At 45.3% G+C, this 15,000-nt stretch overlaps 1 protein-coding gene across 4 annotated transcripts in view; it reads left to right on the top strand.

Moving 5' to 3' along the window:
• Positions 1–15,000, top strand: part of LOC142934154 (C-myc promoter-binding protein-like) — a 63,270-nt gene that overhangs the window by 42,559 nt on the left and 5,711 nt on the right. For 2 of the 4 annotated variants that reach the window (XM_076078575.1, XM_076078578.1), the window contains 13 exons: positions 2,447–2,588; positions 4,460–4,579; positions 4,850–4,942; positions 6,488–6,610; positions 7,178–7,321; positions 8,093–9,240; positions 9,353–9,581; positions 10,336–10,439; positions 10,850–11,025; positions 11,259–11,426; positions 12,045–12,225; positions 13,536–13,790; positions 14,236–14,353. In XM_076078575.1, the coding sequence (XP_075934690.1) occupies positions 2,447–2,588; positions 4,460–4,579; positions 4,850–4,942; positions 6,488–6,610; positions 7,178–7,321; positions 8,093–9,240; positions 9,353–9,581; positions 10,336–10,439; positions 10,850–11,025; positions 11,259–11,426; positions 12,045–12,225; positions 13,536–13,790; positions 14,236–14,353 (3,001 nt within the window). The remainder of the gene's footprint in view (positions 1–2,446; positions 2,589–4,459; positions 4,580–4,849; positions 4,943–6,487; positions 6,611–7,177; positions 7,322–8,092; positions 9,241–9,352; positions 9,582–10,335; positions 10,440–10,849; positions 11,026–11,258; positions 11,427–12,044; positions 12,226–13,535; positions 13,791–14,235; positions 14,354–15,000) is intronic. The other 2 variants (XM_076078576.1, XM_076078577.1) reach the window with 2 other exon arrangements.

Raw genomic sequence — 15,000 nt, 5'->3', positions numbered from 1 at the left:
GGCGACCGACTCTTCCTTCTGTGCCACAGCCGCCCAAATCCCACAGATTCTCCCTTTTCCATCAGCTGTGATGGATGAAAATACAGACTCAGTCAGAGCAATAAAATACAATAAATGTCAGAACGTCAGGAGAAGTGTCTGCTGTACAAAATGGTACGATCAGAACTTATGTCGCTGGAGGCGTCGTGTCAGATGTGATTAAAAATATACGTCACAGTTTGATAAAGTCGATATTAAAATGCAGAGAAGTACGAGTTACTGTAGGAATATTCTGAATAATCATCACATGACCTCTTAAGACACGCTCTGCATAAAAACACCTCATTAAGCCGCACAATATATTATAATATATTATATTATATTATTATAGAGCAGACTGATTGCAGTCGAGTGTTTATTTGTGATTCACAATAGCCACATAAATACATGCATCCACATTATGACACCACTGTGCTCAGTTGCTCCTCTCTGGTTGGTGCTTCAGTCTGTCTCTGATCTGGCAACCCAGGGAGTAAAAGAATGAGTGGGCTGATGTGGGAGACGAGGCCGCAGAACAAAAAGGTTCCCCCGTTGTGTTTTGACGCCTCAGAGGACCTTATTTCGTCTTAGAAATAGAAGGCTGGGAGGCACAAGGTGGCTCATTCCTCCACTCACACCCCGTTGTGTTTTGACGCCTCAGAGGACCTTATTTCGTCTTAGAAATAGAAGGCTGGGAGGCACAAGGTGGCTCATTCCTCCACTCACACCAACAGCTGCTGCTACAGCTGCAGAGGATTCTGCTCCTTTCATGCTTCTTTAGGTCTTTGAAGTCTGAGGAGGAGGAGGAGGAGGAGGAGGAGGAGGAGAGGATTTCAGTCTGTGCAGAAGCACTTATCTATTCTTTATGTCAGAGGACTTCATATTTTGGTGTTAGCTTTAAAATAGATGTGAAATAAGTGAGGAAGAAACAGCTAAATCAGAAATAAACAGAACTAAAGTCCTCCTGAAACTGAACAGAAGATCAAAACTACCGTGATGCTCCAACGTAGAAGCGGAAGTAATCTGTGCCATTTGCAGCTTAAATATACCTGTTCCCTGTTCCCTGTTCAGAGATTTAAAGTGCTGCTTCTGTGTGATTCTTTGTGGAGAAACTCATTTTTACGGATCTGTCATTAAATCAACTGATCGTACGAGCGTTAGTCGAATAAGAAATTCTACTCGAGGACAGCCGTAAAATCAACATATAATGTTGTGAGCTTCAGAGCTAGAAATTCCAGTCTCCAGTCTTTATGCTAAGCTAAGCTAACCACCTCCTGGCTGCAGCTTCATATTTAACGAACAGGTATGAGAGCGGTATCAACCTTCTAATCTAAGTCTCTGCAAGACAGTGAATCGGTGTTTTTTCCTAATGACTAAAGTAACGATCCGCTGCAGCTACTCTCTCAACCACCGTGCATCACAGGAGCAGGACGACGGCCCCTTGTCTCCTCAGAATGGTGTTTTTGTTCAGTGGACTCCTGAAGTGTTTTCTAGGAGCAGACAGAGACTGTGGAACGTGACTTGGCCACCAACAGCTGCAGAGCCTCTGCTCTTCCCTTTGTGATGCTGAGAGCGACTGTGCAGCGGAAAAAACACCGCCGCAGTTAAACGCCTTTGATGAAAAATTCATTCAAAGATGATTTTTTTATATGGAACGGGGAATGGGTCGGTTTTCGTTCACTCACTTCATGTTGAGCAGAAAGTGAACGGATGATGTAAGAGCTGCACTTCACACAATATTCTCACAGTGCTCAGAGATTTATTTATAACCCTTATACACCAACATCTGTGCATATATGCAGCTGCTTTAAACGCAGGAAACATGTTGATAACAAGGGATAGACTTCTTTACTTTGGCCTGTAGATAACAGAGTTTACCTTTCTGTAGTTCTGTGTTGTTTCTTGTGGTTACTTCTTTCTTTTTTATTTTTGCTTCTGTGTTTGAATGAATTGTGTTTTGATGATCATCTGTCAATGGAGTCTGGTAGCTTTGAGGAGAGCAAACAACAACTGTTTCTTCTCACAAGACTAAGACTTTCTTTAGTTTCTGTTAAGGTTTAGTGTGTTTTAGTGTATTGATGATCAGCGAGGTAAATGTGCTGTTTTCTGACTGGAGTCTGGTTGTTTTGCGGAGAGAATAATAATTGTGTTTTGTATGTTTTAAAATTATAATACATTTTCCAAATTCCGCTTGATTTTATTTATTATAAATTAAATTCAACGTGAGTCACATAGCATCATGTTTCCTTCACTGGCGATTGGAGCTGGAGCCCATAAATACCTTTGTCTGCTGCGGAGTCATTTGTCCCAGGAATGAATGTCTTCTAATGATCTTACCTTATCATCTTATCCTGATACGTTGTTGTTGCCTCCTCCTCCTCCTCCTCCTCTTCCTCCTCTTCCTCTTCCTCTTCCTCCTCCTCCTCAGGCGGTGTTGGAGAGCACGTGGCCCTCCAGCACCAGAGGAGGGTACTTCCTGTGGATGAAGCTGAGGAACGTCATTCTGGGCGTAGCGCAGTTCAAGCAGGCGCTACGACGACACGCTCCGCTCACCCAGAGTCCTCTGTCAGGTAACTGAGAACGCTCGGCACGTCTGAGGACCGGCAATAATCCCGCAAATTAAATATTAAGGACCACTTTCTATCAAATGCCAACATCCATCGTTATAAAGCCATGATAACTTAAAATGTGGTTTCTTTTTGGTAGCTCGGAAAGGTTTCTGTGACACGTTCAGGTGTATTAAAGCTGGTATATGTAGAGAGTTTTAATGGTGTAGGGGAACAAAAAGATGACATACAAAATAACTGACATAATACAAGTGAATGGTCTTCATCCAAGAAGAAGAACCAATGTTAAATATATCAGTTAGACTGGTACAATACAAATACATCAAAGACTTGGAGGACAAATTGAAGTCAATAACATTATAAACAATGCAAGATCCTACTTTACCATCACATCCAATGTCTTGAATTCAAATATGTCAGTTGTAATAAAAGGCCAGCAGAGCTGAAAAGGTGAAACTATTAAACTATCTCAGCATCCCCATGCATGCCAGCATGCTAACCCCAGTCCCTGCTAACCTCTGTTACCAGTCGTAAGCTCTTTGTTCCTAAACAGTTTGAAAGAGACCATTGTTCCTGTGAAACACACTCCTCTCAACACACCACTAAGAGACACAAGCCGCCATTTTACCGAGCTGTATTCACTACATAGCGGCTGGTTTACTGCGGCGGTATAAACCCACAATAAACAGATATGCTGTGATTTAATTGCAATAAACTGATAGAAAGGATGCCGAAATATCTACATAATGATGCCGATTTGTGAAAAGTCTGAATTCATGCTTCGTCAGTTCTGTCAGCAAGACGACAAGCAAACAACTTTTAAAATGCTTGTTTTCAGAATGGAGTTCAGCTCTATCGGTGCTAGGCTACGCTAACATCGTAGCTGCTCCGTCAACTCTCAAAATATCGTCCTCCAGGCATAAATACAGCAGCGATGTACCACAGGAAGTCTGTGTATAAATGTATATGTACCAGCGTATGTATGTACATTTAATGTGCTATTTCTAATTCAAGAACGTCAGTGACAACAGGAGGACAATCTCAACGCTGAAAGGCTTTCGTGACACAGCGTCTCGCGAATTACTCGCTTTAGTTGAAATATTTCACGTCACATGAATGCATGAAAGGCGCAGATTTTGCGTCTTCTGCATTGACTTTGTATTTAATTGTGTTCCTGTTTAGTGTGAACACACCATAACTCCACTCCCATCCCACACATCACACATCGTATTAATTGTGCTGACTTTGAGAGGGATTTTCTTTAAAGAACAGCTAAACTCTTTTTAAACCCAAATGAATGTTAATTTATTATTGGAAACTTAAGTCACCAAATATGTTCAATGACGTGTATCAAGTTTCACATTTCATACACGTTAATCTCACCGGCTGTGCACGAGACTAAAACACTGTCTAGTTCATTTTTGGAGTTTAGGGAACTAATGAACTGGAAGTGAAACAAACGAGTCGGTCTTTGTTTTTCCTCTAATTAGAACCAATTTACACGTACATGTTCTAAAGTATTTAGAGTTACACTTCAGCTCCTTTCCAGTGAATTAAAGTGGTACTGTCATTGTTTAACGCTGGCGACTGGAATTCATTATTACTAAATTATGCATTTTGAAGACATTTGTCTCATGAATTATGCTTTTTGCAAAAGTATTTTTAATCTTTTAAACGGCCATTTCTCTTATGCTGCCTCAGCCGGATTTAAATCAATTCACAGAAGCAAGAGACCATCAACACGAAACACCGTAGAACTCATTTGGACTTGTTCTTGTCATCAAATCGTCGACGCTTAAAGATGCAAATAATTATTTTAGAAAGCCGACTTGGCGCCCGGCGTCCGTGTGTAACGCCTTGTTGTCTTTGGGCAGATGGCAGCGACCTGGACGCCGTGAGTCACGGCAGCCTGGATATCTCCGCCGACACTAACCTGGGCCCCTTCGCCACCGAGTCCGCCCGAGTAGACCCCGCTGACGATAGATCTAGCACAGGTACTCTCAGCCTGCTCCTTCGCTCAGTCTGTCACAGGCAGCCATCTTGTTCTACATCTTCTCTCTCAATGACATTTTGTTTTTGTATCCTCCTTCCTTCCTTCACTCACCGACCGGCCTCTTCCTCGTTTTCCCCACTTCCTCTTCTCTGGTTTTTTCTCCCATCATCCCCGTCGTCCATCCATGTCCCTCCCTTGTGTGGTTTCTGCTGTGCTCTGTCCCTAACCCTGCCCTTCACTCTGGCCCTGCCTGTGTTGCCCTTGCATGCAGTCGGCCGTGGGGGCTGCGGCGTGGGCGCCGGGGCCCCGGTGGTCCACCCACACCGGGGGGGCTCTGAGCTCAGAGAAGCCACCCTCCACCCAGGTAATCCTCTTCCTGTCAGTCTGCATGTCTTGTCTCATTTCTCCGTCTCATCTCACCTGAGCTGCAACGTTTTCTGTCCTCTTTCACGTCACGCTTTTCTTTTTCTGTCCTCCACGGTGTTTGTGTCTCTCTACCCGGCACAGTCTGCTGCTCTCTCTCTGTTCTCTCGCTTCACCACAGAGTGATGTGTCATTGTCAACTATGGAGAGTAATTACCCAGAGGCACGTTCTCTTTCTGATTATGGAAATGCTTATTTAATCACGGAGACGGCTCCTCGGCATCCATACGAGGGATGCACCGATCCGACATTCTCCGTCCCGATACCGATACCTGGGCTTTGGGTATCGGCCGAGTTATCGAGCATTTTAGTCATTTTAGTCGACGACGACTCAAAATGTTTTCGTCGCCGAAAAGTCAGAAGATTTTAGTCAAAATGTTTTCCCTCTTAATTGTGTCAGCTGTTTCTTAACTTAGTCTTAGTCGTGTGTCAAATGACCTGTTTCATCAGATTGTATTGAATATTTCAGTAAGTCTAGTGCAGCCAAAACAAGAATTTTGTCATTTAAGTCGAACTTGTTTAAATTACTGTAAGATTTGATCTTATTTATCTGATGAAAAACAGGTTGAATGATTAAGAATGCAGCTTTGTAGGGATAAAATCACTGGGAACTATTCAATCATTCTCTGAGTTACAGGATTAAGGGTTTAAATGTGGGGCAAAAGACTAACTAAGATGTTTTTTATTTTGTTCCTGATGAGTTGAAGAGCGTGTGTTTACGACCTATCACACAAAATATGTTTTTAATTAACCACTCGAACCCAAACCCGACCCGCAAAACAGCCAAATTTATGCATGAAACAGGACCGAGCGACGTATTTATGTGTTTGAGAGGAAGAGGAGGTGGAAGGGGATGAAAATGAGGAAGATGTTAGAATAAATAAACTACAGTCTCGTATTTTTTTGTTTGATATCGTCACTGAAGTCACCGTCTCGTCATCGTCTCATCTTTGGTCGCTGACGAACACATTTGGTCACAGTTTCAGCTCACAAAACGAACACTGAGGTTCTGTATCGGTGCATCTCTACTCTGGATGCTGTGTTTAGAGACAAAGATGAAAGAACGGAACAAATGGTGGGGAGGTTTCGCAGACAGATAGAAGAGTGGGCCTGGAGTTATCAAGGCTTAACAGTTAAGTTCATTAGCAGCTGTGAAACTCGCAGTAACTGTAGATCTCTGCGTGGCCCGAGGAGGATTCAGCTGCTTCTTCCTCTCCAACAAATGAGATGAAAGGGAAGAAGTATGTCTCTACCTCAGTGTATGTGTGTAAAAGGCTTTTTTGGTGGTTTTGTGTAGATCCGGTGAAAACAGAAGACAGTAATAGGAGAGGTGTCACATACAGTGTTGTTAAAGTGCAGCTACTCTGAGAGATGTCGTGTTCCTCTGCGTAGTTTTTCCATGATTTGTGTCGCATATTTCTGTAATCCTGTGGTTTAATATCTAGAGACTTGTGTCCATCTCTCTGTCTCTGTTCTCTCTGTTTAGGGGATCAGTCAGATTTGGGATATAACTCGCTGTCCAAAGAGGAGGTTCGGAGAGGAGACCCCGGTGCTCAGGACGCCGCCGCCGCCACCAAAGACGACAAGAAGGAGAGCGACTGCAGCTCCCGTCAGTATTCCGTCTGTTCTGACAGCACCTCATATTTCTGTCTACTGTACCTTCTGAAAAAAAGATGATTCTCCTCAAGTTCTCCTCGCAGCCGCGCAGGATTTCCTCTTCCTCCGTCTTGATCTTTCTCCTCCAGAGACGATTCATTCTCTGAGGTTTCTCAACATCAAAGCTTTTCAGTCGTGTGTTATCCTTCAACGTATTTCTTTTTAAGGAGATCTCATGCAAAAAATCATCGGTTTTCATGCACTGATCAGTTTTCTTTCAGACTAGAGGAAAGAAAACATCCAAAATACACATTCAGGAGTTTATTCTACTACTTTGTTTATTTGCGTCTGTAGATTTCTCTTAAATTCACCAAAAGTTACCATTACATAATGCCTCATTTGCATATTTAAACATAACATTTCATAAAACTTGTAATACAATAAATAATGATCTTAATGTGAGTGATGAACTGGGGAAGTTTCATGGTGATATTTTCACCTGTAAACCAGAGACGTTTGAAGCTGCAGGCGTACTTTTAAAAGAACAGACTTATTTTGAATTGTAATTTCTGTGTTTCAGTGTCGGAGACGGAGAGCACCAAGGGGAGTAAAGACTGCCTCCCTCAGCTGGACGTGGAGGTTCATTCCTCCTTCAAACCTCGCGGCATCGTACGCAGCTTTCCGTACGACTCATCCTGCAAACCCAAGAGCTCCGCCAGCGCAGGTATAATAGCTCTTCAAAATAACTAGAAGCTGTCAGTTTTTATTATTTCAACACCGTGCAACAGAATTTCAAGCTCACTGATTGGTTGTTTCTGGTGTACACAGGATTTACTTTTTATAAAAATAACCTGATATTGTTAATCAGGAGAGTAAATGTCCATCTGAGACTAGAAGTGCTCCAACAGTAAGTCAACTAACTGTAGCCGCGTTTCCGTTCATGTATTTTTATGCTCATATTGAAGTATCGCATTAGTAAAGCTGCATGGAAATGACAGAATTCTGTAAAACTTTTTACTCTCGCTTGAGCATTTAACTCACATGACTCACACGTCTTCTCTGATATATATCTTTATTGTCTTTGTGTCCAGACAGCATTAAACATGTCCGATACAAGCTGACGTGAAAGAACAATTCAACTTTGAAAACAATTGAAACAAGTTGCTGAAGACCTCATTTTTCTCTCGTCGATGGTTCGATGAACAAGCAGACTTTTTGTTTCGGGTTCACAGCCTCTACTTCTTCTTTTCTGTTTTTATTGTCCGATCACAGCCATCTGTCCACATCATCCAACTTCTGACCAAACTGCGCTGTAGCCGAGTTTATTTGCTACAAAGCAGTTGACTTAAACGCAGCTAATTTGCTTTTTGCTTTCTGCTACATCAATACAGAAAATGAACGTGACCTTTACTTCTTAATCCCAAAACAACATATTTTTAACTCTGTTGCTCTCTCATGTCCCTTCTTCTTCTTCCTCTCTCGCTCTCTCTCTCAGGCCATGTTGCAGGTCTCCTCTTCACCTCCTCCCTGGATGAGATCGGGGAGGTCCACACCAACAGTTTGTTGAGGAGACACAAGAGTGCTCTGGAGGACGTGGTGGGCAGCGGCTCGGCTCTGGACCGGCAGGCCGCGAGGTGCCGGCGGCTGAGCGGCGACACGGTGGGCAGCTGTGGCAGCGGCACCACCGTCCTCGGCCTGGGCATGACCCAGGGGGAGACCGACCCGGATAAGATCGCTGGACACCTCGGCGCAGACGTGAAGATTCTCTCCGGCGCCAACTTCAGTAAGAGTAAGAGGCCTCGCTCGCTGGCTCTGGGCGGGTTGGATCACAGGGAGGAGGACAAGGAGGACGAGGAGGGACAGGACTCCAGCGACGAGGACAGAAGTAACGCAGACGCCATTTTTGATTTGGAGGATCTGGATTTAGACAAACCCGCCTCGGGGGCGAGCATCGGCTCTCACAACTCCAACAGATCTCATAAGAAAGCTGTGGAGCACAGCGTGAGCTCCGGCGGCGTGAGCTCCGTGAAGCGCACAGACATACAGGCGGGCTACGACCCGCTGTCCCTGCTGGCGGCGGAGTCTCAGACAAACGAGCCAAATGAGGACCGGTACCCAGAGGGGGACGAGGCCGGCACGCCGAGCGCCCGCAGGCACCTGGCCCGGGAGATCGAGCTCTACATGAACCACATGGGCAGCCCGCTGAGCAGCCGCACGCCCAGTCTGGACCTGCAGGACCTGGCCGGCCCGCTCCTCCTCCACCCGTCCTCCCACTCGGCCCCCCGCAGAGCCAGCCTGCCCCACGGCTCCCCCCTCAGGGCCTCTGGAGTAACGCGCTCACGCACCTTCCACCCGCCCTCGCCCTCCCGGCCCGTCCCACGCCAGCGTCTGCTGTCCTCGCCCTCCTGCCGCAGCTCCAGCACCACGCCCAGCGCCAGCCCTCGACCCAGCCCCTGCAGGGACCGGGCGGACCGGGGGAGCCTGGCGTCGCCTTCGTCCTCCTCCTCCTCCTTCGCTCTGGACACTCTGCTCACACCAACGCTCGACGTGTTCAAAACCAGCATGGTCTCCGCTGGGAAAGGCGTGGCAGAGAAGGCGAGCCGCTGGTACTCCCGTCTCGCCACATACACCACGCCCACCAAGGTACAGAGACCAGAGACCTGATCCACCGTTAGTGTGAGTGCTATAGTTTTAGGATTAGACCCTTGTGTGTTTGTGACGACGTTAACCTGCCGGCTCTCCTCCGTTCATCCAGGACGGTCACAGCGACCGCCTCAGCGTGTCCTCCCTCGGTGTCGGAGATCCGGACTGCTCCTCCCTGCTGGACGAGGAGGACTGCGGGGAGTGCGAGGGCTCCGTGATCTCTCCGCAGAGGAACGGCCCCGCGGGGCCCCGCAGGAGCCCCAGACGCAGCCCCCTCCGCAGCAGACTGGACAGCCCCTCTGCAGGCTCCAGCCTGGGGAGACCCACATCTCTGCTCCCTGGTAACGGAAGAGAGGAAGAAACATTATAATAACAGCCTCCTTGTTAGTTTCTCTTCACCATTTTTATCCAGGGTGAACACATGACGTAGAAAATAGTAGCAAAGGTTATGTGATGGAAGACTAACAAAAAGAAAAGAACATAGAAGTAAATACTCACGAGAGACACCGGATCAAACTTGTCCAAAGGGTTCAGATCCACAAACAGACGTGAAGACAGACTCGCCTCACTCAACCTGTTTGTGTCAGTAACAGAAAATCAATCGTCTCTCACTATTCATATTTGTGAATAAATGTTTAAGCAGTTTGAATAATTATTTGTTAGTGTCAATTGCAAGTGACAAATAATTGTCTTATAGATGTCTTTTTAGAGACCCCCACACATTTTGCTATTGAGGTTTTCAGGGGATCTGAACTGTCAATAAAGGGGTCTCGGACCCCTTAAGACCCTCTGTATGTGGCACACTGTTCGTGGCGGCCTTTCCCATCAACGTACCACTAATCTGTACCTTTCCAATGCAGTGCAATGAGTCTTTTGACTCTCCTACTCCTTGATAGTTCATTAATATGACCAAATTACCCAAAATACGTTTTACTTTGTGACTGATATTTCCAAACAAAATGACTCTCTCTCTCGATTCAATATTCATTCTTGACCATTACGCTTAATGACAAACAATGAGACAGAAACAGTCTATTAAATCATTTATTGAAAAGCCAAAACAACATAAACATAACTCCCATCTCCCTCCTGCAGGATGCGTCCTCTCTCCTCCCGGCTTCCCTCTGCCAGACAGGTCGGACCTCGGCTCATCACGCTACACCAGCAGCACCAGCATCTTCAACAACTACGCCATGGAGGTAAAACTACACGGAGGACAAGTAGAGTCGCAGTAGCTCAAGACTGGATAACACAGTCAGGAAAGCAGAAATAATGAGTTTGATTTACAAAATGCTTTTAAACACCAAGTAAAGAGGAGAAAACATTCTAAATAAAGCTTCAAACTTAAACTGATATAGATTCTAAAATACGTCCACAGCAGAACATTGAATTGTCTGTTTCTATAAACTACTGTAGTAGAACCTCACACAATTATCCCTTTAAGATTAAAAAAAAAAAAAACGACAGAGGTGGTCGTTGCAGAATATAACTGAGAATTTGTTTTTTTTTTAAGGTTATTATTAAAAATCTTGATCCCTATTATTTAAGCCTCTCTCTCTCTCTGTCTCTGTCTCTCTCTCTCTATATATAAATATATATATATTTCCAGCTGCTGATCTCCAGCTGTTCTCGCTGTAAGACGTGCGACTGCCTCGTGTACGACGAGGAGATCATGGCCGGCTGGACGGCGGACGACTCCAACCTGAACACCACCTGTCCCTTCTGTGGGAACCCGTTCCTGCCCTTCCTCAACGTGGAGATCAGGGACATGAGAGGACCCGGCAGGTAGACCACGACTCTCCCGCTGTGTGACGAATGCAGCATTAGGCTCATCCGGCAGACAGAAACAGAAATCTCTGAGAGTGAATGATTCTAGTTTGTTCATGTTTCCTGTTGAACCTGAAAATGTATTGTTAGCGTGTTAAATGAGGCTTTTAAACTGAATAAGATGTATTTGCCTCGGTTGTTAATCTTCGACCCCTTCTGTGCGATTCCTCCCTCTCTCCTCTCCTCCGCAGGCTTTTCCTGAAGGGCAGCCCGTCGGTGGACGAGGCCATGACCTCGTCGTACTCGGCCTCCACAGGTCTGGACACGGGGACGTCCACCTTGTCCACTCCGTGTCCTACGACGGCCGTCTTCCCTCCCTCCCCTGTGCTTGCTGTCCAGGAGTGTTCGGGGAGTGGAAGGTATTTACATGCTGGTCCTGACATCACTCTTTCTTCTGTTTGGTTTGCTTTATCCTTTAATAACTTGTAGATCAATCAGGGAAACAAGAAGACGCCGTCATTCATCAACATCTCTACTTTCAGATGACCTATTTAAATATTTTGGTTTAAAATGTGTTTTTATGTCCCTGACAAATAGAATGAAATGCAGAAAATGTTTTCCTTAAAAATCGTTTTGATGTGATTTCCAAATGTTTTCTTTAATTCAGAACTTCTTTCTTTGTTTGGAGTTTGAGTGAAACACCCTGAAACATCTGGATTCATTTATTTTATCTTCACTCACTGTTCTGCAGAATGAAAACACTTTTATTCTAAAGCAAAGTCGCAGCTTCTCGTGATTTGATAATTGTTGTGAATGTGATGAGTTGTGTGTTTGTGTTAACGAGCAAAATAAAAGATTACATTTATTTTTACAATTAACACTTGAAATGATGAAGGCACTCATTAAGATTTCACTAAATGTTTTTATTTTTAAACAATGAACCAACCACTAACAATGAGGAGGATCTTGGGTAGATTAGAACAAATACGAAACAAAATTAAAACCATATCTATTATAAACTGTGACAATCCTCACAGGACTGGATCCACCAGAGCTCCGGGGTTCGGCATCCCCTCGGAGCGCCGGCAGGGGTCTCCGTCCCCCGGAGCGCCGATGGCTCGCAGCGTCAGCGCCTTCGGTCCTCTGGACGAAGCGCCGCTGCTCACCCGCTGCGTGCCGACGTCAGGCAGCCTGCCCAGCCGCCTGAACGAGACCGCGGTACGATGACACTGAAGCCATCTCATGTTAACAGAGTGTTTACATCATTCAATGCTGTACAATAAAAAGGCACATTCTGCTCAATGTTTTGGCGAACAGATAAACTGCCATTCAGAAGTTAGTAATCAACCACAAGAGCTTGATTCGTTACAGTCAGACGACTCTTTTCAATCGGCGGGATTGAAAATCATGTTTTCTTTAAACAATCACCAAAACAACGCCGTTTATCATGGCCCAGGGTCCTTGAACACATCATGTGTAACGAACACTTCTGTCAGAAAAAGCAGCTAAAACGGATCTTAAAAATATATTTCATCAACAACATTTTATTCTTCATGTTTCATTATAAATGTCTCCTCTAATAAAGAGTTCACTTTAACATGAATGTGTAGAAACATTAACGTGTGAAACTATGACGTCATGATTGATTCATCTGAGACCAACAGTCATGTGACTACAAGGAGGAGACACTGACTGAACTACAGGAAGTCAACACAGAGAGGAGGAGAGGAGAAGAGGAGGGAGGAGAGGAGGGGAGAGGAGAGGAGGAGGGGAGAGGAGAGAGGAGGAGGAGAGGAGGAGGAGGGGAGAGGAGGAGGAGGGGAGAGGAGGAGGAGAGAGGAGGAGAGGAGGAGGGGAGGAGGGGAGAGGAGGGGAGGAGGGGAGAGGAGAGGGGAGGAGGGGAGAGGAGAGGAGGAGAGGGGAGGAGGGGAGAGGAGGAGAGGGGAGGAGGGGAGAGGAGGAGAGGGGAGGGGAGAGGAGGAGAGGAGAGGAGAGAGGAGGAGGGGAGAGGAGAGGAGGAGAGGGGAGGAGGGGAGAGGAGGAGAGGGGAGGGGAGAGGGGAGGAGAGGGGGGAGGGGAGAGGAGGAGAGGGGAGAGGAGAGGAGGAGAGGAGAGGAGAGAGGAGGAGGGGAGAGGAAAGGAGGAGGAGAGAGGCTGTAAACATGTGAATAGTTCAATATATAAAACACGTGGAGCCTCCATTTATTTCCCAACATTGGTAACACATGTGGACACTTGGAGAAATGTTTGATGTATAGATTCCATTGTTTTCCCATTTAAAAAAAATATATTATCAAAGAAATCCAACTTGTAATTCATGTCATCATAACTGTGTTATTCTGCACTAAAGACATGTTTGAGTTCTCTCTGCGTCTAGTCATGATTGATCTGTTTCTATAGAGGTGAAAGACTTATATTACAGTGAAGATCAAGACCACAGACAGAAAAGAACATATTTCTTAAAGCTCAACAGCAGATCAGTCAACTCTCAAACCTTCACCTCTTTGTCTTCTTCCCGTCCCGCCCAGGACCCGCTGAGCGTGGAGTGGCGGCTCCACAACCCGGAGCCGGTGACGGTGCCCTACCTGAGCCCGCTGGTGCTGTGGAAGGAGCTGGAGAGTCTGCTGGAGAACGAGGGCGACCCGGTGATCACGGAGGCCGACGTGGTGGACCATCATCCCATCATCTACTGGAACCTGGTCTGGTACTTCAGACGGCTGGACCTGCCCAGCAACCTGCCCGGGCTCATGCTCACCTCGGAGCACTGCAACCGACACTCCCAGGTCAGAATACACACGCAATACACACAGTACACACAATACACACACAAAATACACATGATACACACAATGCACAGACGTGTCTCTAATGTCCACCAGGGGGCGACTCCTCTGGTTGTATAGAAGTCTATGAGAAAATGACTCTACTTCTCTCTTGATTTATTACCTCAGTAAACATTGTAAACATGAATTTATGGTCTCAATCTCTAGTTTCAAGTCTTCTTCACTACAGCATGATGTTCATTTAGTACATTATGGTCCATTTAGAGTCAAACAGACCATAAAGCAGGGGATGCTTTAGGGCGGGGCTACACGGTGATTGACAGGTCTCTACCAGAGACATATACGGCGTCTCTACGTCACTCCTCCTCAGTCCAGATATGATCACTTCCTGTTTATCGGAACCACTCCTCTCTCTCTCTCTCTGCCCCCCCCCCCCTCTCATCAGGTCCCTCGTCACTGGATGTCAGAGGACAGTAAACACGTGTTGATCCAGATCTTGTGGGACAACCTGAAGCTGCACCAGGACTCGGTCCAGCCTCTCTACATCCTCTGGAACACCTTCAGTGAGTTACATTCACCACTTCTGACATTCATTTACACTTCATTCATCCTCACAGCAGCAGAGTTTAAATTAAATATAGATGAGATCTCAGCTTTTCCCATCATGCTCTGAACAAAAGGCCGAGACAGATCGCTACGTTGTGTTTGTTTGTCCTCAGATGTTCTTTTAATGAATAGCATATTTAACTTATAACACATTGTTCATTTGAAGTTGAAAATATAGTACAATCCACAATTTCACCACAGTGTTGAGTGTTTGTGTTTAATAAGGTTTTACAAACAGTAGATATGTGTGTTGTGGTTTAACTTTGGGAAGCACCAGTCAAACGGTCTTCAACTATCTGTGTTTATGCACATTTTAAATTTGCACTTCAGAAAGACAAACAGGGAGAAACAGTAAATGTGACAAAGTGCAACGTAATCAGATTTAGTGAATAACTCGAACATGTTCTCCACATTGTTTTAGTTTGAGCTTTGACTGCCGCTCTTTGAATTTTAGCATCTCTCTGAACCTCGTCTTGTGTTCTGGTTTTTAATTTTGTTCCAAACAAATCTAAGATGTGCACGACAGTAGTGGATGGAAAATTAGATTCTTGAGAAATATGTTTAAAATTTGGATGAAAACGTAAGAAAAATTAAAAACTTTGAC

The sequence above is a fragment of the Anarhichas minor genome, unplaced genomic scaffold, assembly GCF_050575085.1.
Source record: "Anarhichas minor isolate MPS153535 unplaced genomic scaffold, ASM5057508v1 ptg000067l, whole genome shotgun sequence".
NCBI classification, from domain to species: Eukaryota; Metazoa; Chordata; class Actinopteri; order Perciformes; family Anarhichadidae; genus Anarhichas; species Anarhichas minor.
This window is presented reverse-complemented; position numbering and strand designations above follow the sequence as displayed.